Source organism: Dipodomys spectabilis, unplaced genomic scaffold, assembly GCF_019054845.1.
Source record: "Dipodomys spectabilis isolate Male_0828 unplaced genomic scaffold, ASM1905484v1 ptg000335l, whole genome shotgun sequence".
Lineage (NCBI taxonomy): Eukaryota > Metazoa > Chordata > Mammalia > Rodentia > Heteromyidae > Dipodomys > Dipodomys spectabilis.
In genome coordinates this window covers 118,456-145,259 of record NW_024871012.1, presented here as the reverse complement: position 1 = coordinate 145,259, position 26,804 = coordinate 118,456, and the positions used below count along the sequence as shown (strand labels likewise).

At 46.3% G+C, this 26,804-nt stretch overlaps 2 protein-coding genes across 3 annotated transcripts in view; one reads left to right on the top strand and one right to left on the bottom strand.

Annotated features, from left to right (window-relative positions):
* Ostf1 (osteoclast stimulating factor 1) overlaps nucleotides 1-2,453 on the bottom strand; it is a 51,784-nt gene extending 49,331 nt beyond the window's left edge. Inside the window, exon 1 of the mRNA XM_042665609.1 lies at nucleotides 2,251-2,453. Coding sequence (XP_042521543.1) covers nucleotides 2,251-2,284 — 34 coding nt within the window. The 5' untranslated portion in view covers nucleotides 2,285-2,453. The remainder of the gene's footprint in view (nucleotides 1-2,250) is intronic.
* Nucleotides 2,454-2,937: 484 nt separating this feature from the next.
* Nmrk1 (nicotinamide riboside kinase 1) lies at nucleotides 2,938-20,469 on the top strand. Of its 2 annotated transcripts, none has more exons than XM_042665619.1 (9): nucleotides 2,938-3,011; nucleotides 8,428-8,491; nucleotides 9,620-9,710; nucleotides 10,383-10,431; nucleotides 13,463-13,610; nucleotides 13,685-13,756; nucleotides 14,567-14,673; nucleotides 15,986-16,069; nucleotides 19,521-20,469. In XM_042665619.1, exons 2-9 carry the CDS (start codon nucleotides 8,463-8,465, stop codon nucleotides 19,538-19,540), a joined length of 600 nt encoding a protein of 199 aa, XP_042521553.1. In that variant the 5' UTR covers nucleotides 2,938-3,011; nucleotides 8,428-8,462; the 3' UTR covers nucleotides 19,541-20,469. The 2 variants fall into 2 exon arrangements, with proteins under 2 accessions (XP_042521553.1, XP_042521554.1); XM_042665620.1 differs by lacking the exon at nucleotides 19,521-20,469 and adding an exon at nucleotides 18,381-18,542.
* The last annotated feature ends 6,335 nt before the right edge of the window (nucleotides 20,470-26,804 follow it).

The following is a 26,804-nucleotide window of genomic DNA, read 5'->3' as shown; positions in this document are numbered from 1 at the left end:
CCACTTCCTGCCCACTAGCTATAAGATACATGATCAACCAAGAGCATGGGCAGGTGTGACATCACCACTAAGAGTCCTGATTCCGGAGTCAGATCCCTCGAGTTCCAATCCTACCTGTTCTACCGCTCCCATCACCCAGCTGCTGACTTAAGATAAAAAAAAAAAAAAGAAAGAAAGAAAAACATAACCTTTCTTGGTCTTGTCTTGTTTTCCCTCCTGTGCAAATGGGAACAAAAAAATATGTTACTGGCCTCCAACAGTTTTTGAGAGGAATGAACCAGTTAAAGTCTGTAAAAGTGACGAGGCCAATGCCCAGGACACAGTAAGTACATGTGGACCAGTAAGTACCGTAACAGGACACTTCTGTTTTGGACATTTCTGTTTTCAAGCAAGCCAACACAATTTCAAGTCTGGGTGACACCAATAATAATCCCCGTAAGTCACTTAAATCAACCATAAATCAGTTTCTTGGGTTTTTTTGTTTTGTTGTCGTTTTGTTTTATTTTGTTTTAGTTGTGCTGAGGATCAAACTAAAGGCCTCGCCCATGAGCACTCTACTGCTGAGCTACATCTCTAACCCTCAACAGACTGATTTCTGCGGTAGCCTTATTTATGTTTGGGTCTCCTTTATAAACTAGCATGGAGTCCAAATCAAAGAGCAGAAATGTTTTCACCACGTGTTTCCTGACTTGCTAGAGAGAAGAGAAAGCAGTGAGGTGAGACAACAAAAATAGTTTTAGGGAATGTACCCCAAACAGCTAATAGAGAATTCTTAAGCCACACCTAAGGGCACAGGGGTACACACATTCCCATCCACCTGACTCCCTGTCCCTCTAGATGGAACACAAACTTCACTTAATGTGTCTGAAAATAACCTCATGAACAGATTCTTGGGACATTTTTTTTCTTTTTAGTGACTGTACTTGGGCTTGAGCTCAGGGCTGGGCACTGTCCTTAGCTTTTATCACTCAAGGCTGGAACTCTATGACTTGAGCCATAGCCCCATTTCTGGCTTCTTGTTGTTCATTGGAGATAAGAATTTCAAGGACTTTCCTGCTTAGAACCTCAATCCTCAAATCTCAGCCTCGGGAACAGCTAAGATTACAGGACAAACTACCAACACCCAGCATCTTGGACCATTCTTCAAAGTAAAAGACTCCAGTATCTACCAAAGAACGACGGGGCTCTCCGTGGAGCACTGGAGGTCCTCATTTACATCTGAGTGTGGAAAGCTGCCACCTCCTCTGTGTGCATTTGAACTGCGATCTTCCCTCCTCCGCTCAAAGCGGAGCTGGTGTCGGCAACTCAGCCTACCAAAGACTGAAGTCCCCGGTGAACAATGATGGCCCCTGTGGGGCCGGCACATTATCTTCCAGTACAAGGACCCAGCACTGGGGAGAAAAGCTGGAAAATTCGGAAAGCCGGGGTGCTGGACAAGGCGTCCAATTCTCCAGCCCGAGAAAAACTGGCCACCGACGCAGGCTCGCCTCTTGCCACGCAATCACCTTCTCCAGGTCGACGTGGATGAACTAAGTTCCAGCCTCGGCAGGATCAAAACCCACACCCCAGGACGCTCACGAACGCCAACCTCGCGGTTCCCCCATCGAGCCCCCCACACACAGGCATGCCTGGCATCGCGGCCACGAATCCAAACAGCACCGATCGGGCCAAGGAGGACCGCAGGGAGGACGTATCCCCTCCCCTCCCCAAAGCTTAGCAGAGATCGGTCACCCAGGACCGGAGACAGAGAGTGTGAGCCTTGCACACCAGTGCCGCCCGGCCCCGCCCCGCCCGGCCCCGCCCCGCCAGGCCCCTCCCCGGCCCGCCAGGCCCCGCCCCGCCCGGCCCCGCCCCGCCAGGCTCCGCCCCCAGGCCCCGCCCCGCCCCGCCGCGCACTTCCCGTCCGCGCTGGCCGGTCGAGAACTCTCTTAACTTGACAGTGACACACCGAGCGAAGAGGAAGTGGCCAGAGCCCGGGTCCCGACCTAGCTGGGTGGCTCGGCTTCTTCGTCTGGTCAAGACGGGTCCGTGCCCTGCGGGGCCGGAGGGGTTCGGCCGCTGGCCAGCACGCCACCCGGTAGCAAAGGTTGCACCGGGCGACGGGGCACCCGCGCGGGTCCGGGCAGCCAGTCCTTCCACGCCGCGCCTCACGCTAGAGAAGCGCACCCGCCATCGCACCCGTCCACCGCCGATCGCGCCCGGAGCCCAGCCCGGGGCCGGCGCCCCGCAGCGGCCGGCGCCCTCGCCTACCTGGTTTGACTGGTTTGGGAGGCGGCTTCGACATCGCGCTTCCTGGAGGCCGCGCACCGGGAAAATAAAGAGATAAGAAAGGATCGCCCCTCTCGGGAAGCTGGAGCCCCAGCAGCTCCCCCAGATCGCTCCTTCTCCGGTGCTCGGCCGGGCGCCTCCCTGACCCGCGCCCACTCTCACCGCCGAGCCGTGCGGACGCAGGCAAAGCGGCTCCGCCCAGGGCCCGGCTCCGCCCAGGGCCGGCTCCGCCCAGGGCCCGGCCCCGCCCAGGGCCCCGCCCCGCCCGAGCCGCCCCGGTGCGCGCGCCCCGCAGACCAGGAAGTGGCCGCCTCCTCGCCGAGCGCTAATTGGTTTCCCGGCTGGAGGGGGCGTGGCCGAGCGCCAGGCCGCGGAACCAATCCGTGCTCCGCGTGGGCGCCTCCGCCCAGGCTGAGAGGCTGATCGGCCTGCGCGCTCCTGACGCGTCAAGGCCGGAGCTGGGCTGGCGGGGCGCGCGCACGCGCGCGCACGCGTAGAACCCCGTTGGCCCGAGCCACGCCCCCACCGCGGTAGGCTGGCTCCCCGGGTCTCCCCGGGTCCCCGTGGGAAGGCGCCTCCTCCAGGCGGCCACCCCCTTACCTGCACGGACGTGGGGGGCGGGGAGCAGGGGCCGGGACTGTGGGCCTCTCGGGTCACCCGCGGCCCTGGAGCAGCGCGGCGGCGGCGGGCCCGCGCTCGGCCAGCTCAGCGCCTTTGCAGGGAAGGACTCGAACCGGCGTCCGGTGAGTACCTCCGGCCGGACTCCGCCGCTCCGGGCCGCCGCGATGGGACCCGGACGTATTATTCTCCAGAAGGTTTTAGCTTGCATCTAGAAAGCCCTGTTGGAGGGACTCCCCCCCCACACACACACACCGACCCCTTTCCACCCACTCTGCCCCGGGCCTCCTCCCCTGGGACCTGAGGCGCGGCCTGCCCGGTCGAGAGGTCAGCAGGTGCGTCCCCGGGAGGGGTCAGCAGGTGGCATCCCCCGGAGGGGTCAGCAGGCTGGGATCCACGGGAGGGGTCAGCAGGTGGCGTCCCCGGGAGGGGTCAGCAGGTGGCGTCCCCGGGAGGGGTCAGCAGGTGGCGTCCCCGGGAGGGGTCAGCAGGCTGGCATCCCCGGGAGGGGTCAGCAGATGGCATTCTCGGGAGGGGTCAGCAGGTGGCGTCCCCGGGAGGGGTCAGCAGGTGCGTCCCCGGGAGGGGTCAGCAGGCTGTCATCCCCGGGAGGGGTCAGCAGGTGGCGTCCCCGGGAGGGGTCAGCAGGTGGCGTCCCCGGGAGGGGTCAGCAGGTGGCGTCCCCGGGAGGGGTCAGCAGGTGGCGTCCCCGGGAGGGGTCAGCAGGTGGCATCCCCGGGAGGGGTCAGCAGGCTGGTATCCCCGGAAGGGGTCAGCAGGTGCGTCCCCGGGAGGGGTCAGCAGGTGGCATCCCCGGGAGGGGTCAGCAGGTGGCGTCCCTGGAAGGGGTCAGCAGGTGGCATCCCTGGGAGGGGTCAGCAGGTGGCATCCATGGGAGGGGTCAGCAGGTGGCATCCCCGGGAGGGGTCAGCAGGTGGCATTCCGGAGAGGGGTCAGCAGGTGGCATTCCGGAGAGGGGTCAGCAGGTGGCATTCTCGGGAGGGGTCAGCAGGTTGCATCCCCTGAAGGGGTCAGCAGGTGGTGTCCCTGGAAGGGGTCAGCAGTCTGGCATCCCCGGGAGGGGTCAGCAGGTGGCATCCTCGGGAGGGGTCAGCAGGTGGCATCCCAGGAGGGGTCAGCAGGCTGGCATTTCCGGAAGGGGTCAGCAGGTGGCATCCCAGGGATGGGTCAGCAGGCCGCCAACCTCGCCCGCCTAATGCTCCTTCTCCGATTCTTCATTTTGCATCAGGGGAGAAAGCAGGGGACTCGTGTTTTGAGACACGCGCGAGCTGTGTGCCGTGCAGAAACCGGTGTCGGTGCACGGAGCTGCGTCCCGAGGGGGGCTGTGATTCCTCTCTGGGTGTATCTGAGGCTGTTTTCTGGTTGCATGGGAGCTGCCTGGCTGCCTGGGAAGCAGAATGAGTCTGGCCCTTCTAGGTGGGCTTGGCGCAGGTTTGCCCAGCTGGGATCTAACGATGTGAATCTGGAGCCCGGAGAAAGGCGCTGTGCGTAACCTGGAAATATCATGAGCCAGACTTGTCTATATAAGGGAAAGAAAGCACAATGGACATGAAAGGACTGTGTGCATCAGAACCTGCAGTAAAAGGAAGCTTCGAAGGCCCTGGGTTGTTTTAAAACAAAATGATTCTAATGGAGAGGACAAGGGTTAGGTTTTCAGACTTGGATGGGTTCTGTGTTTACCAAAAGGGACCAAAGGTTAAAAAAAAATGTAGGGGAGACACTGCCCAATTTTGTCAGAATAATGAGAAAAACAATTTGATCAGTGAGCAGTCCTACAAACATTTTACTCTGTTAAAAACAGACGTGTTGAGCCAGGAGAATTCAATCCCAATATTCAATGCATATGCTGTGAAACTAGGAAAACTGAGGGGAGAGTTGGATTGGGAAAGATAAGGAGAATGGTGGAAGGGGTGACATTGATCAAGAGGCATTGTACTTATAAACTGATCTGTTAAACAGCAACCCCTTGTACAACCATTTGAAGATAATAAAAATATAATATAGAAAAGAAAAATTCAGAGTTCAAGCCCCACGACCGACACACACACACAAAAAAAGAAAAATGGTAGAAAGACAGATAGATCAGACATCAGACTGCCCTGTAGACTTATTTGAAAAACCATCAATTGTTTGCAGTTATCATCTTTCAGTGAATTTCTCTGTTACAGTCTGTAGATGCATCATGCGACCACCCCCCCCCCCCCCAGAACCCTCTGTAGCCCAGAACCCAAAATGCACCATGTTTAGTAATGTAATGGATTAGACGTAAAACAAAGTATAGAAGCCGGGCACCGATGGTTCACGCCTGTAATCCTAGCTACTCAGGAAGCTGAGATGTGCTGATCACAGTTCAAAGCCAGCCCGCACAGAAACATCGCTGTGAGACTCTTATCTCCATTAACCACTCAAAACTGGAAGTGGTGCTGTGGCTCAAGTGGTAGAGCACTAGCCTTGAGCATCAAGAGACTCCGGGACAGCGCCCAGGCCCTGAGGTCAAGCCCCACAATCTACTCACACACACACACACACACACACACACACACACTATCACAAAATAGAAATGACTCAGGATTTGCTCTTGGCTATGCCAGTCCATTAATAAATGATCTCTGAGGTTGACGAACACTTGGCCTACATGGAGGGGGAATAAATTGTAAATATCCTATGAGATGGGAGGGAGACATCTGACATAATGTTCGCATGAAGCCGCATATGTTTATAGTGGTGCACATAGACAATCTCAGCCAACAGGTGGTTGAAGCAAAAAGAGTTTTAGAAAGTCCTGGTCATAGGCTGCCCTACGTTGATTACATTTGAAAATTCAAGAAGTTTTTTCTCGGGATTCATCATATGTTTTACACTTTGTAATTGATCAGACGTGTTTACTTCATGAGATGTGCTGCTGCATCTCTTTGCAGCTTAACAACCCTTGACTGAAACTCTTCCATTTTGGTTTTTGAATAGTTTTTGTTGTTGGTAGTTTTTTTGTTTTGTTTTGTTTGTCAGTCGTGTGGGCCTGGGCGCTGTCCCTGAGCTCTTCAGCTCAAGGCCAGCACTCTACTGCTTGAGCCACAGTTTTCTAGTGGTTTATTGGAGATAAGAGTCTCACAGACTTTCCTGCCCAGACTGGCTTTGAACCTTGATCCCTAGATCTCAGCCTCCTGAGTAGCTAGGATTATAGGCATGAGCCACCAGTGCCCAGCGATTGTTGTTGTTTTTATTGTTTTGTTTTTGTGCCAGTACTGGGGCTTAGACACTCCCTTATTTTTTGTTACTCAAGGCTGGTTCTTGAGCCACAACTCCAGTTTTGGTTTTTAGGTGGTTAATTAGGGAAAAAAAGACCCTCCCAGACTTTTCTGCTCCATCTAGCTTTGAACCGAAGTTCCCAGATCTTAGGCTCCTGAGTAAGATTATAGACATGAGGCAAAGGCACCAGCTGGTTTTTTAAAATAGTTTTTAAAGGGAGAAAGAGTCAAAGAAATAAATAGTGTGTGCTGGGGAGGTAGACTGCCAGGTCTGCACACGGACTTCTTGTGTGTCTGCCTTGTGCATTCAGTACTGTTTCAGGACTTGCTAGGCCCCTGCCCAGCCCATCTACTCACTCAGCCGGCCTTCTTTCTGCCCTTCCCTATCCTTTCCGTATTGTCCTGTGCCCACCGCCAAGGTGGTATGCCCAACGTCTACCCAAACTGTGCCCAGAACGAGCTCAGACTGTGTTACCTGATGTAGAGCTAATGGAACAGGTTTTGATTTTTGGAACAGATAGAGGAAGGAAAAGAGGGGAGGGAAGGAAAACAGAAAAATACTTGCAGTTGAAGATAGGACATCCCTCCCTTTTGATCTGAGGAATTTTCTAAATAAGTTCTTGACTTCCGCTTATTCTGAATTGCTAAGGGTTTCCACCCAGGTAAACCCTGGTTGTATTTGTAGTGCCGCATCCATACTCTTCTTTTTAACCCTCTGACTCATTGATGAGTCCTCTCGTGTGTACGCACAGACGTGGTAGTTACAACAGGGGACCAGGAGCCCTTCCAGTGCTCACAGCCGATGTATGCCTCCTCAGTAATGCAGCAGGAATCGGCAGCCAGCCAGCAGAGCCTGACAGTTGCGTCAGTACACGTGCAAGGTCCATTCTGTGCTCCTGGGAATGACGCGCGTCATAGCCGCAGGAAGCGATGGAAGGCTGTCCACTCGGTTGATTTTTGTTTCACTTCTGGCTTTCCCTGTGGCTGGCTGGATCGTCACTCCTTCCAGTCTGGGTTGATTTCTAGTGCCCAGCGAAGGGGAAGGTGAAGCGATCGCTAAGGCTGTCGCCTGTGCTTCAACAAACAGTACGTGAAAGGGGGCCACGTGGGTCAGCTTGCCGTCAGTGGGACAAACCATCTGGGAACGTGAAGGAAGATTTCTCTCCACGCACGCTTTCAGCCAGGGTCACGCGGTTGTTTCTGTGGTGTGTGTCAAGGAGCAAAGCTACTAACATCATAAAGACCAGATGAGAGAGGGAAGGGGCAAAGACAGAATATATTTTGTAAGGGCACTGTTGTCACCCCATTCATCCAATAGACCCCCACATTCCAACATGGCCATCCCCGCCCTATAACACCTCCCTCTGGGGGGGCGGGGGGGGGGGGGGGGGGGGGGGGGGGGGAGGGGGGGGAGGGGGTTCACCTCCCAAAGAATGACGACAAGTGCTTTGAGTTGTGTTATGCTAAGGTGACCTGACACTGTAATTTCTTCAGAGAGAGGGAAATTTCATTCATCACCAAAAAAAGAGTGATACCATCTCAAGACAAATGCTAGCTTTGCAATGATGTATCAAAAAATAAGAGGCTGGGCACTGGTGGCTCACGCCTGGAATCCTAGCTACTTAGGAGGCTGAGATCTGAGGATCCACTTCGAAGCCAGCCCAGACAAGGAAAGTCTTCAAAACTCTTATCTACTCAGCAAAGGCCAAAAGCAGCGCTGTGGTTCAAATGGTAGAGCACTAGCCTTGAGCAAAAGATGCTCACCGACAGAGCTCAGACCCCAAGACCGACAAGTTTTTTTTTTTTAAAAAAGGGGGGCTGTTAGCTTCTCTTTGCCTCTGTCCAGCAGTGATTTTCTTCTTCTTTCACTAAAAGAGGGAGAGAAGCTACCCAAGAAAAATCTCCGCCTTGGGGTGGTGAATCAGGGGTCAGAAGAGGGAGGTTAAACTCTGAGGACCTTCCTGTGGCCTGATAACCCCACATCCCTAGAAGTGGTATTCTTCGGTCAACACTCAGCCCCGAGGACTCTCGGGGTTTCCTGGACATTGGTGGACAGCTGCTCAGCAAGCCAGCTCGAGGCCCTTTACACCAGCAAGTCAGCAGGAACTTCTCCCCAGAGCCTGGTGGTGCATGGCTTGGGCAACCCCACCCTGGCCGTCACCCCTCGCTCTCCTTCCTTCCCTCCCTCCCTCCCTCTCCCAGCTGGTTCTTCTCACTCAAGACTCTGGTCTCTGCAAACATCTAAATGCAATGCACTGATTTGTGTTGATTTCAGGAAAGGTGCAGAAGACACGATCTTCAAAGCTAATCATGAAAACGTTTATCGTTGGAATCAGTGGGTGAGTAATTTTGCCACAGTCTGTGCCGACGGTGTTTGCATGTGAATGCGGTGAGAGAACAGGGAAAAGAGAGGGCCGGGCAAGGCGCTGCCACGGAAGCAAATGCCAATGCGGAAACACGGGAAGAAGGGTCAGTCGGCCATGTTTGGCCTGATTTTCCATTTCTTCCCTGTAGCTAACAGAAGAGACAAGGCCTGATAGACAAGTACTTGGACACAGGCACACAGGCACTTTTGTACTGTGGACTCTTGGTGTCCAGCCCAGTGAGGACAAAAAATTAAGCCGTTAATAGGCTACGCTGGACCTCCCACCATGCCCATCCCCCCCCCCCCCCAGGTGCCGAGAGAGGAGGGCTGGAGGCATCAGGTGACCTGTGTTGTGTTTCTGGTAGACTCTGGGCTTGGACATTGCCACGCCTCTTAGTGTTTACACTGTGCATTCAAGTGATCACGGGGATCACAAGCAATTGTGCATATGTGCATGTGTACCATCCATACTCCATGTGTCATATTAGACACACTGAACCCTGAGATTCGTTTTTATCACAAACAAAAAATGACTTTGTCTCAACAGAATGTCTGTCTTTCCCAGAACTTAGCTTCCTTTCTCCCTCGTTCCCAGCTCATTTCTTACCATTTAGTATGGTACATCTGCCAGACTCTGTGGTTTTGCCAACAGCAAAAGCTATTCCTATGAAGGAATCTGTATTTCTCAAGTAGTTAATATTGTTTGAAATATCCTTTCTAAAAAGATGATGATGATGATGATGACGATGATGTGTGTGTGTGTGAGAGAGAGACAGAGAGACAGAGACAGAGAGTGTGAGTGAGGGAACCCTGGACTTGAACTCAGGGCCTGGGTGCTGTCTTTGGGCTTTTTTGCTCAATGTTAGCATTCTACCACTTGAGCCACAGCTCCTCTTCTGGCAGTTTGGTAGTTAATTGGAGATAAGCGTCTCACAGGCTTTCCTGCCCAACCTAGCTTCAAACTGTGATCCTCAGATCTCAGCCTCCTGAGTAGCTAGAATTACAGGCATGAGCCACCAGTGCCCAGCAAAAGATTGCTTTTAAATGTTCGGTGTGTAATGCCTTCTCCTCCTTGGAACTTTGTGTTTTTTCCTGGGTTCAGTGTGACAAATGGTGGGAAGACAACACTGGCTAAGAACTTGCAGAAACACCTGCCAAACTGCAGCATCATATCTCAAGATGACTTCTTCAAGGTAACCGCAAAACTTAAATGACGTATTTGACAAAAATGCTTCATGTAGCTGCGTACAGTGGCTCACTCCTATATCCCAGTCTTCAAGTGGCTGAACCAGAGATGTTCACAAATTACTGGCTAACTTGGGCTTCATAGGGAGATGCTGTCTCAAAAATAAGAACTCTGTGTGTGTGTCTGTGTGTGTGTGTGTGTGTCTGTGTGTCTGTCATGAGGCTTGAACTCAGGGCCTGGGTACTGTCCCTGAGCTCTTTTGTTCAAAGCTAGCACTCTTATCACTTGGAGCCATAGCTCCACTTCTGGTTTTCTCGAAATTAATTGGAGATAAGAGTCTCATGGATCTTCCTGCCCAGGCTGGCTTTGAGCTTTGAGCTTCCTGCCCAGCTTCCTGAGCTGCTAGGATTATAGAGGTGAGCCAGTGGCACCTGGCTTTAAAAATAAGAAAGTTTGATGACAATTTAATTATATCCAACATGCCTTTACTGACTGGTAACTTTTGTACAAAATATAGACTCCATGCAATAATGTTACGTGTCCACCAGATGGCACCATCTGTTGGTGCTGATCTTAGTATCTTAGTATCACCAGAAGCATTTAAGACATCTCTTTATTATATAATTGTATTATTTCTGCCCTACACACTATTTTGATGGGTATTTTATTATTTTTCTAGCCAGAATCTGAGATAGAGACAGATAAAAATGGTTTTTTGCAGTATGATGGTAAGTAGATTAACTTATAAACCATTATATGCTTACGTTCACTTTCTCTTTCAAACCCAAAGAAATTCATTCTCTGTGAAGACACTCTTAGATTGGCTTACCTATATTGCTGTACCTTAAACAAGTCATTATAGGTTTCTGACTTACCTTCGTCTATTTAAATAAGTAAAATCTGTTCTCCAGGTTTGTATTTCCAACTGGAAACATGGATGATAGCGTTTCCTCCTCTGCTCATCCCTGGCTCCTGGCAGCCAGCCTCGCCTGGAGGAGACTACATTTCCATGCTCTCAGTTTTCCTTCCTGTTATTCAGAGAACCAAGGAGCTTGTGTGTATTGGTTGGTTTCCTCTGTTTCTCAGAAAGCCCTGTTCTTTCTTTATTTTTATTTTAAAGATGGATATATGTCATTCCTTGGGCAAGATAACACTGTTTTGAATCTAAGCATTTAGGTCCATCAGAAAACATGTCTTGGAAGTGGTGCTGTGGCTCAAGTGCTTGCCTTGAGCTGAAGAGCTGAGGGACAGTGCCCAGGCCCAAAGTTCAAGCCCCATGACTGACCAAAAAGAGAAGAAAAGAAAATATGTCTTTTCCTTCAGAGACTGTTGTAATAACCTATTATATTTAGTGATCTTATTAACTTTTTTTTTTTTGCCAATCCTGAGGCTTGAACTCAGGGCCTGGGCACTGTCCCTGAGCCTCTTCCTGTTCAAGGCTAGCGCTGTACCACTTGAGCCACAGCACCACATCCAGCTTTTTCTGAGTAGTTTATTGGAGATAAGAGTCTCATGGACTTTTCTGCCTAGGCTGGCTTCAAACCGCAATCCTCACCTCTCAGCTTCCTGAGTAGCTAGGATTACGAATGTGAACCACCAGCACCTGGTATCTTACTAACTTTTATAAGTAGCTAGGATTACGGATGTGAACCACCAGCACCTGGAGGCTAGCAACCGTTACTACAGCCAGGAGCACAGAGTTTTATTCTTTTCTTCCATTCATCAAGAACTTAATGATACTGACTTTTTAGAGCTCAAGCCTTGAGCAAAAAGTTCAAAGACAGTGCCCAGGTCCTGAGTTCAAGCCCCAGAACCCACACAGATACAGACAAAAAGTATTATGATATGGAATTGCTTTAAAATAACTGAGAAGGAAGTGGATGAGGGTACAGATGAGCTATAATTGGCCAATAGCTCATCATTTTTATTTTTGAAGCTGAGGGATAAACTCCTGGAAGTTCACCATGCCTTTCTGCCTACTTTTATATGTATTTGAAAATTTCCATAAGAAAATTTCCGTAATTTGTTGTAAAGAAGGAAATGTTTTTATTAATATCTTTAAAGTATCGCTTAAAGCCAGGCATCGGTAATCACACCTATAGTTCTAGCTACTCAGGAGGTTGAGCCACAGCTCCGTTTTTCATATGTTTTTATTCAGAGATAATAGCATCATGGACTTTGCTGCTCCAGCTGTTTGCAAAGTGCGATCCCCAGATCTCAGCCTCCTGAGTCGCTGAGATTACAGGTGTGAGCCGCCAGAACCAGGCCCATCATTGTCTTTTATCAAAAGCAACATCTTTAAACATTCCATGGACCAAAAGATTACTCACAGTACAATTTAGAAAAAAAATTTTATCTAAAGAGAGTCAAAAATTTTCAAAACTGGGCTGGGAAGGTGGCTCAGTGGTAGAACGCTTGCCTTGCATGCTCCAGGCCCTGGGTTCGATTCCTCAGCACCACATAAGCAAAAAGAAAAAAGCCGGAAGTGGTGCTGTGGCTCAAGTGGTAGAGTGCTAGCCTTGAGCTGAAGAGCTGAGGGACAGCGCCCAGGCCCAGAGTTCAGGCCCCTTGACCGGACTCAAAAAAAAAAAATTTTTTTCAAAACTAGCCTAGGAAGGCTCAGTGGTAGAGTGCTTGCCTAGCATGCATGAAGCCCTGAGTTCGATTCCTCAGTACCATATACACAGAAAAGGCCAGAAGTGGCGCTGTGGCTCAAGTGGTAGAGTGCTAGCCTTGAGCAAAAGAAGCTCAGGGACAGTGCCTAAGCCCTGAGTTCAAGCCCCAGGACTGGCAAAAAAAAAAAAATTTTTTTTCAAAAATTCATTTGGTTCCAGCCAAAATGAAGAACCCAGTTTCTTTCTGGTCCTCACTTTACCCCTGAACACAGTACATTAAACAGAGGAAAGCTGAGGGATGAAAAGAAGACAGTGAGCAGGACGGAAGGAACGACACGGGTGTTGGGCCCTTGGGTTTCCTTGTTGCCTCTCATCCCCAGGGTTGGTGCAAAGGAAGCGTGCAGCATAGAGCCACTATAGACATAGACAGAGAAAAGAAAGTGCCAAAAACCTGTTCCTGTACCCAAAGGACCAGCAAAAGAGTGGCCGAGCAGAATAGAAAGTCCTCAAGATGATGCCCATCGGACTCAGCTGACCACAGAAAGAACATCAGGCTCCCTCCTGGTGTTGGCAGGGCCAAGCGAGGTGTCTAGAGCCCCCTGGCCCAGCAAGGTTGACGGGTTGATCTCCACATCAGAGACGGGGCATCCAAACGCACTGCACCAGGCAGCAGAGAGGCAGAATGGAGCGATGCTGGGGGGGAGGCGGGGCCGCAGGGAGACGCCTTTCCCACCCAGTCATCAGGACCCAGTGCCAGGCTGCGCATTGGCCTCCCTTTCACCAGTGAACCAGCACTCTATTGAATCATTCTCCTCCCCCTAGACACCCCCCCCCCCACACCACCACCATCTAATATGATCAGGAAGCCGAACACTTCCATCTGAGCCTGTGCATTACACCTCAGCAGGAGTGGCATCTAGCAAAGGCGGGCTTGACTTCAAGACAGTGAACGCTAGAAGCAGGAACACGTGCTCTGCACTCTACATTTATACATTTGGAGTTCTTTCCTAATAAAAACCAGACGTGTAAGTTTGTCAGTGCTAAGAGCTTGAAGGGAAAATAGAATGGGGCTATTCGTACACTTAAAGAGCCCCATGATCACAAAAAGCTCACGCAAGTTTCTCGTCTTGTATGTTTGTCTTAGTACTCGAAGCGCTCGATATGGACAAAATGATGTCAGCCATCTCCTGCTGGATGACAGGCTCAGCACACACAGAGGGACCAACGGTCCAGGAAAGGGCTGAAGAAAATGCCATCTTAATCATCGAAGGTTTCCTGATCTTTAATTATAAGTAAGTGTCTCCATGCTAATACTGACCTGAGCAAGTGGGAAGAGCATTATGAACTAAATACGCTTTTCTCTTAGGCCATTCGACACCATATGGAATAGAAGCTATTTTCTGACCGTTCCGTATGAAGAATGCAAGAGGAGGCGGAGGCAAGTGTTGAAAGTACTTTTGTGTATCAGAATCACATTGTGGTGGTCATTTAACAAACAAAGGAAGTTTAAACTTGCACAGAAGCAAAATGGGTTTTTTTGTGCCTGGTGCACCTGTAATTCTAGCTACTCAGGAGGCTGAGCTCTAAGGATCACTGTTTGAAGCCAGCCTAGGCAAGAAAAGCCCGTGAAACTCTTATCTCCAACAAACTACTCAGAAAAAAAGCTGGAAGTGGCACTGTGGCTCAAGTGGTAAAGCACCAGCCTTGAGCACAAAGAGGTTCATGGATAGCGCCCTGAGTTCAAGCCTCAGGACTGGCAAAAATTTTCTTTTTCTTGTATATCATAATTCACATGGAATAATTTGAGCGCAGTACTTCTCTAAGAAAAGGCCTGGGTCAACCTTTTCAACTGATTTCTACTAAGTCTTCAAAGGGGCCAGTCCCATCGTGGTTGTAGTTTGAAGTTAGTGAAACTATGTTCTACTACAGCTACAAAGAACCTCGGTTTATCTAGAACTCCATCCAACCTATCAATATCTCATTACTTACACTGATACTCATCTCCTACTCCTTTTATAAAGCACTAGAAGAAAAAAAATAACATTGAGTGGTGGTATGTAAAATTAATGTTTAGATTGGAGAAATACATTTTACTGTCTTTCTAACTCACATTATTTCTAAAACAAGTTAGTCTAAAATCCTGTTGAGATCTAATCTCAGTGATTTTCCCCGGTATGCTACCTTCTATCATTGTATTTTGCTAATTGTGTATTTCTATCAACATGCGATTTTCTGTGTGCTTCAACAGTACAAGGGTCTACGACCCTCCAGATGTCCCAGGGTACTTTGATGGCCACGTGTGGCCCATGTACCTGAAGCACAGAGGGGAAATGGAGGACATCACGTGGGAAATTGGTAGGTACCTGTTCGCCCTTCATTTAAGGCCCTTGATTGGTCATTTGCCTCAAAGGACTGGGGAATTTTTTTTTCTTCCGTCCAAAACCTATAAAAGATGCTTCCAGCAGGAACTCTGTGCGTTTCCCTCCTCCACAGCATGTTCTGTTCCTTTCCGTTTCTCTCTGTAACCCCTGTCAAAAGTTCACCAACTCGTGGATAGTTATTCATGCATCCACCGTCCACCAAAGGCCTTCTGTGGATGTAGCAGGTGGAAGGCGAGCCTGGTCTATTCTCCTGCAGCTAATTTTCCACAAGGGAACGACACCAAAGATGCCAACGCACCCTCTGGTCTTCTGCTTGGACATCACACTCTAGGGGCCACTGACCAAATCCCACTCGACTAGTTTAGGAAGGCTTCCTGGAGAAAGCCACTTTTAAACCAAACTTTGATGAGTTTAACTGGACAAAAGAGCCGGGGGTTTTACAAAGAGAAAGCACAAGGAAAGGCCTGGAAGGCCTTCATAGGACCTGAAAGAAAGCTAGCTTGTTTGTGGTAGAGGAAACCCAAGGAGAGAGTTGATGCTGTTAACACACTACCTGGCCCATATACCCAATAAAGGTTAGGGTCATTAACCCAAGAAAAAGATGAGGAGCTTTCTACAGCCAGGTTAGCAAGGATAGATTGACAAACGTTTTTGAGTAAGATCCCCTGGCTGTGTGGAAGATAGATTTACATGGCTCCAGACATGTTAGGGACACCTGTACTTCATTAGAACTGTGTGAGGAAGTAGATGTGGAGCATCTTGGGAAATGAGGTGGCAGATACCCAAGGAACGACCAGGTGTTATTTTAGAAACCAAAAAGTGAAAGAGAGCTGGGAAGTATGGTCCCAGAGGAAGGGGTCCAGCCATGAGCCATTTCTCCTTTTTTCTCCAAAACAGCCTCTATCAGTTTTATTTTCAGGGCATTTCTTCGGGCCTGGAGAATTGTAACCTAATAGGTAAGTGGCAGGACCCAGACCAATGCCTGGAGAAACTTCCAGGTCTTTGCAGGGTCGGAGTTGGAGGATTGCGAAATTTCCTTAAGTGGCTCTTTGGAGCCTGCACCCCTTCAGTCTCCTGTGCACATGCAATTTCTCTTTCCTTTCTCTTTTATTTAAATGATTTGCAAAGGAGCGCCTAGATTGTTTTTTCTGTAACAAACCAAAGTTCTTGCTTGAGTATACCTAGCTTAGATCCGTGTCTTCCTTTAGTTGCTTTTTATCCTTTTTGATGATATCAGGTGTCAGCGCAAGCCTGTTGACATTGAACTGCTGCTTTTCTCTTCTTAGTTTACTTAGATGGAACAAAATCTGAAGAGGACCTTTTTACCCAAGTGTATGAAGATCTAATGAAAGAACTAGCAACGCAGAAAGGTAAGCATTGCCCTTTCAAAGTCAATGCTGTAGGAGGAAAAGCCAGAGAAAGCGTTATTACAGACCCAAGAATAGCATGCCAGGGTGCTGGGGAGTGTTCATTCGTTGTGTCCATTCATTCATTCTTTCATTGCTTTGAGGATAGTTTAGACTCAGTGATTCCACGTGCATTTGGAAGAGTTGATTATTTTGATTTCAGAACTTGTCTTAAGGGGTGGAACTTTTACCCTTTGTTACATATCTTCGTGATATTTATTTATATCATTTAGATTAAAATTCTAATAGATGGCTGGTCGAGTAGGCCTGACATTATCCATTTGGGTAATTTTCCTTCATTCCCTTAAATATTTTCCTTAAGATTTCTACTTGGCAAATACTTCCAAACACAAGATTTTAGAAATTACGTGAGTCTTCTTTAAGGTTTTTCGTATTAGAGAGCTCTTCACAAGAGTTTCAACTCCTCCTGCTCCTGCTCCTCCTCCTCTTCCTCCTCCTCCGCTGCCTCCACCTCCTCAGCCAGGCTATAAAAGGAATGCGCAGAGGTGGCAGTGGCTTCAGGCTGGATTCAGGAGTTTAAATGCCGTCTTTGAGGCTCTGCTGCAGTTCCGAGTTCATTCTGAAGCCCATCCACTCAACAGCTGGGAAAAATCTGGCCTCGGCACCTTTCTCCTAGTCCCTCAGCCCATGTGAAAAGACTGCTTATCCTTTTTCAGGCTTGTCCCTGAGTAGCTCTGTGTTGAAGCTGAGTCCCTAGCCCAGGAAGGTTTATCTTATTTTCACTACTTCCTATGGATACAAATATTTACCTCGCACTCCATTAACTTAGCCTCTAAAATGCTTTGAACAGTCTTTTGTTTATTTTCATGGTGCTGAAGGTCAGACTCAGGGCCTCATGTATGCTAAGCACAACTGCCATCACTGAGCCCTAACTTCCATTTTTAGTTCAGTTAAAAAAAAAAAAACCCAGATTTTGATTTGTTCTGTTCAGTCACCTGACTTGCTAAACCTACTATGGCTGGGGAAATAGCGCCTTCTTGTGGCTATTTCTAAATCATACACCCATCTTGTCATGGAAGACACCCCCCCACCTAACACCTCCTGATTTTAAAAAGCAATCCTTAAAAGAGGAAGCTGGGCAAAAGGTAGAAATTCGAAGATGAACAAAAGCACGCTGAGGGAACCAAACTCCAGTGGGGCTACCTTGGAGCTGAGTGAGTTAAAATGATTCCCAGGCTGACGGCCATGGTGCATGCCTCTCGATGCAGCTCTGGGAGACTGAGGCAGGTTGATCTCTAATTTGAAGCCAGTCTGGACTAAGGAGTGAGAACCTGTCTCAAAAAAAAAAAGATTCCTGTGACTTCCAAGCAAAATGTAATCACCAACGGGCTCAAAGGAGACAAGAGGACAATACGAGTTACTTCAGCAGTGAAAGTTTTTTGGTGAGAAGCAACTGCACTAGTCCAGACGTCATCTGTCAACAAGAACAAAATGACCTACATCTTCAGTGAGTTCCTTTCTGACCAGGAGAGCTGAGCCATGCTGGACAGTCCATTGATTCTCAACGCCCCTGATTTCAGTACCAGCCTTTCACAGAGTCATGAAGCCCTTTGGGAAAAAAAAAATTATAGCCATTTTACCCTGGTGATAATTAATAAACCTTGCCTGAGATGTCTGCCCACCGCCACCATCTGTTACCTGAATGGAAGGCAGCCCTTCGGGAATGGGGGGGGAGGGGGAGACTGACAAGGGGAAGGGGCGGGCCCAGGGCTCTGATTTCATGACTGACAGCCCCTGACCCCCAGCCACATATGCAAGAGCCATCAGCTCCTTTCTCGCCCCAGTGAGAAGCTTCCGTGGTGTTTCACCTGCTGGACACTGTACCTCAGCGCTCAGGTTCAGTGCTTCATAACAGTAGAGTTTAGTGCTATGACTGACTTACTGGTAAAGGTAACAAGAACCTTGGTCATCTAGCACAGGCAAATAATGCTTTTAGGGTCTGTTCCAAGGCCCAAGAACTGGTGGTACAAGCCCCCAAAGTGCGGTTCTGGGTATGTGATGCCTCTCCTTTTTTCTTACCTGTATCTTTGAGTGAGCTAAGAAATACTCAGCTCTGCTATTTAAAACTATCCGGTTCTAGATAGTGGGTAGAGACAAAAAAGAAAAAGAAAGAAAGAAAAGAGGAAGAAGTAGCACCAGGAGAAGAACTTGAAATTGGGAGCAGCTATGCTTGTACAAGATGGACAGGAGTTTCTCCGTCGCATAAATAATTCACTGCGATCTTAGTAACCTGTCACCTTTCCTGTTCTTCCAGCCACAGGAATCTAGCAAAGCTGGCCACAGGATCCTCAACCCTCAGCAGAGCCTGATTTAACCCTGGACCAAGTTAGCTCCAGTGGCCTTTCCAGGGTTTCAAGTGATGACTCTTCAGATTTCTGTCATCTCATAGAGCAGCTTGGCTTACAGGCTAACTTTTCATCCCAAATACATCACATTGGTTTAGGAGTATGGCTCAAGTGGTAAAGCTCCTGCCTAGCAAGAACAATGGCCCTGAGTTCAAACCCTAACACCACCAAAAAAATAAAATTGAAAAAATAACACATCAATAATCATAATTAGTATTATAAATATACATAACTATATTGTCATCATGATTATAAAGTAATAATAGTGAAAGTGAAATAAGGAAAATCATATTCAATTATTAACAAAACAATAACCCAGAAGTAAAAGGCTACAGAGCTGCACATTTAATTCAGTCCTAATTTAAATCTAAAGTTTAAGGCAAAATGTAATCATAACCTATTCTCAAAATAACAAAGCAGTCTAGAGTCTAGCCAGTAGGAAGGCTCCTTTTAAAATGGTTCGTTTTCATCCCATTACAAAATTGCTAGTTATAGAAGTTCTAATATAAATGTGAAAAAGAGGAAATAATCCACCTGAGTTCTCATCAGTGACATTTGGTAAGATCAGTGGCTAATCGGCCATGCTTATTTCTATTTTTAATTAGTATTTAATATTTGTGCAGCCTTACAGAATTTATTATATAATGAAACTGCAGTGTCACTTCCAGTAGAAGGTTCGAGGCTGTCTTGTACACAGAAGTGAAATCTAAGACTTGACATTGATATTGTAATGTGCAAGAAAGGTGTCACTTATCAAGTATGAAATCAAAAAAGAAGAAAAGGTAAAATAAAAATTGAATGATCAATGGTTTATAGTTTTCTCTATTAGTACTTTTTGCATTGAACTTTAAATATTTTTAGTTTACTCAAGTACCATAATACTAGAATAGTCATAGTCGCATAAGATTTTTTAACTAGTTCCCAATCGTTGAATATTTAGTGTTGTTACAAGTATCTTCCATTGACAAATACCTTTAGTAAAGATGAGCTCAAACCAGTATCACCAAAATAAATTTTAATGATTATTTCTTTTTCTGTTTATTCTTAAGGTTTACAAGAAACAGCATGAAAATGAATGTAATCAATCCTTTCTGGGGTGAATTAGAAACTCAAAGGACTATATTTCTGAACCTTAATCAAGATACAGTCTGTACTATGGTACAGTGACAGCTGGTGTGTGTGTGTGTGTGTGTGTGTGTGTGTGTGTGTGTGTGTGTGTGTGTGTGTGTGTGTGTTCCTGCACACGCTTACTCACACATAGGTTTTCCAGCATGTTGAACAGCAAGCATCTATCCCAATGGATAGACAGGGCAGAGCTCAGGAATGCTGAGTCAATGCCCTGTACCAGTGATTGTCAAAGTTTTGTGACTGCAATCTAGAAAAGAAATAAGTATATTTCACAATCCAGCACAGATGTAAGCCATGTGTGTGTTTATGTGTATGTGTGTATAGTTGTATACCCAGGTGTGTACAACATATGTGTATGTATACACACACATCAGGAACTGCAAGACATTAATTATATATTACGTACTGATTTTCTTCTAGTTTTAATTTTTTTTAATTAATTAGTGCCTCTCACCAAATGCAGTAATAGCATTGCCAGGAATAGTAGTCACACTGACTAAATCAACAATTCACTATAGTACATGTAGTTTTTGTTTTGTTATGGTAGAGTAATTGTTTCATTTGTCCATTGTATCTCTTATGTTGAGACTTTGCTACAAATAGAAAGGGTTGGTGATGTTTCTGTGATTGTGTGTTGGGGTTTTTTGTTTGTTTGTTCTGTGAGATCAGTGGTCTAACACAACAGAAGCAAGCAGTTATTTCACTTACATGTAATACCAGGGGCCTTCCTTTGGAAAGATTAGGAAATATAGACTTGAAATTTCTTGATGCCTCTTTCAATGCTGAAATGTAAATTATGTGTTGATCAACCTTTTGTATATTGGAAATAAATAGATTACTTGCAATTGTAAAATAATTTCTCTTTATTTGTTTCTAACTAATGCTTGTTGATAATCAGGGAGTTCTTTCATTGCTACACAAACCTAAGGCAAAAACAAAAACCCAGGCTTTGAATTACAGTTTATCCACTTAACAGCCATCTGACTTTGATCAAGCTAGTTTATCTTGATTTTCAATTATGGTTGGCTAAGTGTATCAAGTCTGAGGTCCTTCACGTGGCTTCCTTAGCTTTCTTTGTCCTACTACCACGCACCTCTGCCATCATTTCCCATCAGAGTTGGGACACCTGGTCACATTATGACTCACCTGTTGCCTTGGAGTATTGCCACAGGGCAAAATGAAGGAAAAGAGAGAAAAGCAAATGGGAGAGAAAAAGAGGAAAGCACTTACCATTCATTGTCTGCCATAGCGCTTTTCTGTGTATTCTGACTAACCATAATTGTATCACACTCAGGTTGTGGTGAGGTAAAGTATCAGTGTTTTTAGCATAAAAAAATGTGATGTACAAGTAATTGTTCAAACTTCATTTCTCAGGATCGCAAAGTGCCCTCCTCCCCTCTGCATAGGGCTACTGATGGATCTTCAGCTGAGCACCATTGGATTCACTTTTCTCCTTGTTGCAGCCTGGGAAAACAAAAAAGTGGGAGCAACAGGCATTGAAATGGAAACATTCTAAGGGGTTAGGAAAGATGTATCTTTTTTGTTTCCTGTTATCAGTGAGAAGTACATCAGAAGTTTGAAAAAAAATGTCAGTGTTTCACAGAAGAAGGACGCTATGGAAGCAGCCAGTGGTGATACAGAACCTATTTAGACAAATGAGTCAGTATTTAACAAGGAGTAGTCTTTACTTCTCCATCCCTTTTCAGATGATTTTGCTGCAGGAAGGCTTCTTAGGTAGGTTCTTAGAATTAAACCCAGGAGGGAAACATTTAAAAGCAAGCACACCTAGTAGGCTGAAGGCTGAGATTCAAGCGCACTGCCCCATTACATTCATGGATGAGATTCAAGACCACCAGTTTGTCTTTTAAGGATAAACTGGCGATACTGCATAGAGCCATAAAACGTTGGAGCAGTATCAACTGCTTCAGTGCTGTTCTAAGTGTAGAAATGGAAACCAGAGCCGGTGACCCGTCCAGCACCATCCAGCTCGCTTAGTGCTGGGATCGGGGCCAGGACACAATCTCACCATCGGGTTGAGAGGCATACATTTTTCATTTTAGAGCAAAGAAGAGTAGAAAAGTAGAGTGCTGGGATACATCATCTCCCCCTCCCTCCTCCTCTGACGGTTGCAAATCGAGAAGCCTAGAAAGGCAAGAGCTGTGTCAGGAGAAAGCAAGGCGTTCTCGCTCGTGATTCTCAGGGCTGAGGGAGGCAAGCCAAAGCCTTAGGTGAGCTGCAGGCCAAGCAGCTGTGGGACAACTCCATGGCCCATCCGGGCTGTGCTGACCTTAGGTCTGCGGCTCCTGATTTTCCTTCAGTCCTCCATGAGTAGAGGAGAGCTCAGACAAAAGTCAAGATGTGGAAAGGGCAAGAGAGACAGCACTCTTCCCTTCTGCATGCACACGGAAGAAGATGGGAATTGTATTAGCTCTTTTGGGATTCTAATCAAGATGACAAGACCTGTGACAAGAGGATATAAAACTTCTTTTAAAAAACTATGAGTCTAGAAATAAGTCATTAGTGCAAAAATAGAGACCGATGTTGAAAATGAACTGTACACATTTTCTGTACTCAGAAATATTGTGTTCTTTTTCAAAATGTTTTGGGCTTTCTTGCAATATTTTTTAAAATAAAATCTATTTGTCAGCCTTTCTATTATTAATAAAAACATTAAAAAAAAAGAAAATGAACTATACAACTCATGGCGGGGGGAGCGGGAGGGGGGACGGGGGAGGGGACCGCAGAGGGATCAGGAAGGAAAAACCACGGAGAAAAGAGGGGAGAGATGACACTGTTCAAAAAGTACCACCACCACCACCCCCTAAAAAAGAGACTTGCCCAACGTGTGGCTCAAGTGGGAATTTGCCTAGCAAGCTAAGGCCCTGAGTTCAAACTCCTCTACTGCCCCTCCAAATCTTAGAAACATGATTGCACCTATAATACGTTAAAATGAGGAGCCTGTCGTATTGGATCAGGATGTGTTGGAGTGAGGTCCTTGGACCAAGCAGAGGCCAGGGGGGTGTAGCAGAGTCTAGGGGTTACAGCTAGATGCCTAGGGGTGCTAAGGGAGGTGGAGCTGTCAGACACAGGATGAGGCAAAGAGAGGCCTCCCCAGAATGGGGAGCGTGAATCTGCTATGAGCCACCGAATTATGGTCACCAGATACAGCAGCCATAGGCAAAGAGCCTTTTCTTACCCACTAGTGCCCCTTGGCTGTGATTTCTCTTTCTGAAGTTTCAGATACAGATGGTTAGGCAGACTCCAAAGACACTAAATGTACGATTCCAGAGATGAAACAATTCATTTTTCCACGTGTGTGTGTGTGTGTGTGTGTGTGTGTGTGTGTGTGTGTTTGAACTTAGGGTCTCAGCCCTGTCCCTAAATGTTTTTGCTCAACACTAGCACTTTCCTACTTCAGGCACAGCTCAACTTCTGGCTTTGGGGTAGATCGTTGGAGTTAAGAATCTTGAATACTTCACTGCCAAGGCTGGCTTCCAATCTCGCTCCTCTGATCTCAGCCTCCTGAGATCAATGAAGGTTACAGACAAGAGCCACCAGCACCCAGCCATATTCCTTAAAATAGAGACTACAACTCACATCAAGAAGAAATTCTTACTGATTTTCCCCTTCAAGCTTTGAGTGGTCATACGAGAGTTTCAATTCCACGTGTCTTGAGTACACTGCCTCTTGCTCAAGGTTAGGCTTTCTATCATCCCCCACCTCTCCCAACCCTATCCATCTCCTGGCTCCATTTTCACACGTATGTGAAAATGCAATCAGGTTAATTTTTAAATTTGATTTCCTTTTTCTTTTGCTGTAATATTGAGATTGAATCAGGGCCTCACACAGGCCCGTGCTGTACTACTTGAACCACACCTCCAGTCCTGAAACAGAATTTACCATCTATTAATCTGAAGGTTATATGCAAGGTCTCAAAGGCTCCATAAGGAAATAATCTAACAAAATAATGCCTTAAAATAATGCACAGTACTTAAATCCTCTATCAGTTGCCAAGTCACTTAAGTTTCTTTTTTTTTTTTTTTTGGTCGGTCATGGGGCTTGAACTCTGGGCCTAGGCGCTGTGCCTCAGCTCCTCAGCTCAAGGCAAGCACTCTATCACTTGAGCTACAGCACCACTTCCGGTTTTCTAGTGGTTTACTGGACATAGGAGTCTCACTGTCTTTCCTGCCTGGGCTGGCTTTGAACCACGATCCTCAGATCTCAGCCTCCTGAGTAGCTAGGATTACAGGCATGAGCCACCGGTGCCCAGCTTAAATTTCTGTATTGACTCAGCTCAAATACAGATTACAACTACCAGGATTTTTTATTTTTAATCAGAGAGCTAAGTAAAACTTGTTAAGATTTCTTAATGGTCATATGTTACAGTTTTAGACAAAGAAATATTGTTACATATTTATCAACTATACTTCCCCCACATAATATAAAGTTCAATAATTTTGTTAAGTGTTTTAAGTTGAAGTTATTTCATGTTGTTTCCTGGATACCATATACAGGAAGTATGTTTGGACAAGATAGAAATGTTTTAAGTATCAAAGGTAATCTAGTCTAGGAAAATAGTAAGTGTTGGCTTTTCTGATACTATAATAGCCTTATAGGTTGTATTTTAAGTGTATCTACTTCTCAAGTAAACATCTTAGATTTTTTTCCCATATTTTTCTAATACAGATCTCAAATTGATTAATATTCTACTTCATCTGATAATGTATTCTATCCTTATATCTTTAAAACCTAGTTACATGGAGAAACTGATAGCCTGTTTCTCAAGCTCAGCATTCAATGGCGATTGAATATGGATAACTCATTGTGAGTACTGCCTATCCATGGAAGAATATATATTAACATCACGGCTCTCCCACCAACCAACCCGAGCCAGCTGGCCCTCCTCCTCCCCTTTAGTAGTGAGAGCTAAAAATGGGTTCAGAAGACAAAAATCACCACCACTACTGATAAGGATACAAAGTAAACTTGTCCAGTAGAGATGCAAGTGATCTGGAGGAAAGACCATCCTAGATGTTACCATTCATCAGACTATACATTAACCAATTTTGTATTAAATTAACCATCTGATGGAAGCATTCTTTTTCAGTTGCCATAAATGCTTTCCTGCCTCTGAATCTCTCTGAACCAGTCTTACCATCTTGTCAGTTCCCTCATTAACATATTAAATACATCTTTGAGACATGCTTCACTTTGTATTTGTATGAGTCATATTTTAACATAAAAAATAATTTTGACAGTACTTTATTTCCCTGACTTTATTTAATCCTTATAACAACTATATAATTATGACATGTTAGGTGATAAAATCACCACCCAAAGTTATACCTTTGTTGGAGCTAAGTCTGGAATTCAAGTTTTTATGGCTCAGAGAGCTCTCATCTACCATGCTATACTATAATGAGACAAGACTCTAAACTCTGTGGCTCAGCGTGTCACTTTGGCTTACAACTACCTTGCAATTATACGTCCACTATTGTTGGCCATTCTATTTGTATACTACAAAGGAGCTCCAGAGTTCAAAATGTAAGAATCATTCAGAGAACTTTCCTAGGTAGAGAACCAGTGAGGGAAGCTTTGGCATAGTCTAAGCTTATTTCATTATAATATCACAGACTCAATTTGGTGGGACCATTGGCATGTATTTTGGATAATCTTAGGGTTTATTATTGCTTTGGGTGAATTGCAAATACATGGTAAAGTAATGTTTATTTCTTGCACCTTTATGACAATCCACAGCCAAAACTATTTGAGTTCCAAGAGCAATTCAGAAGTTTGACCAGGAGAGTGGCTCAAGAGGTAGAATTCCTGCACAGCAAGCGTGAGGCCCTGAGTTCAAACCCAGTACCACCACCAAAAAAAAAAAGTTTGAGGCATTAACAGTAGAAGTTATACCCGAAAATCATCTTTTTCACCCAAATACATACAGAATCACAAAGTGTTTTGCATCCTTCATGCTACCTTTCCTCAAATCTGTTCATACTTAAAGCAATCCAATTGACAAACAAGGAAAATGAAGAACCAAGAGTTTTTTGAGGCCACTTAAGATTCAGTGTTAAAACCACACTTGCTTGGTTTATCTGAGTATAAATGGTGGACTAGCTCTCTTTTCTAATCCAACAAACTTGTAATGAAACTGTCACCAAGAAAGAAAGAAAGGAAGAAAGGAAGGAAGGAAGGAAGGAAGGAAGGAAGGAAGGAAGGAAGGAAGGAAGGAAGGAAGGAAGGAAGGAAGAAAGAAAGAAAAAGAAAGAAGGAAGGAAAGAAAGAAAGAAGGAAAAGAAGAGAATACATTCTTTGGCCATCCGAAGTCTGAGCCCAGGCTTCCAGAGCCCTTTCTTTGGCCTTTGGAGCATCCTGTGCTGCCAGAAGAGGAAGAAAAAGTCCAGCATGGAGCTTGTGAGGGAAGCAGCAGCAAGGGTTGGTCATGCTGAAAGATTTAGCAGCCAAGTAGAAAGTACAAGAGACTAGAGTAAGAACCCCATGGTGCTCATCAAAATGCCAATGCTTACCCATGGCATGTATTTAACCTTTCCCAGCCAAAGGAAACTGAGCTCTCTTCAAAAGTGCAATTACTAGGATTGAAGGTGTGGCTCGGGCTGAGGATAGCAGTTCAAAGCTAACCTGAGCAGAAATGTCTGTGAGACTCTTCTCTCCTATTATCCACCAAAAAGCTGCAAGGGGAGCTGTGGCTCAAATGGTAGAGCACTAAACTTGAGGCGGGGGGGAAGCTAAGGGATAGTGCCCAAGCCTTAAGTTCAAGCCCCAACTACCAGTACAAAAGACAAATTGAACTTACTCATTTCTACTTCATGCCACTTGACTAAAAGGATCCAGAGACCTGGCACCTGGTGGGTGTTCACTATTATTAGCTTCATCTTTCAATCCCAGCTCTTAGGACTCCATCTTACCAGCCTAACACTGTTCTTAAGATCAAATAACATGTTATGAAATCATCTGGGGCACTGAAGAGCTCTGCCAATGTTAACAGTGTTTCAAGGTTATTAGACAGATCTAAGCCCATCACCAGGGCTAGAGGTGACTCACTCTTAACCCACAGGGCTTTTTAAAATTACTGCTTCCCCCTTCAAAGCTTCCCTTGATACTCAGTTGAATTGTTTTCATCCTATAAAAACGGAGTGGGTGTAACCAACATAATGTATATTTTCTCTAGGACACAAGCTACT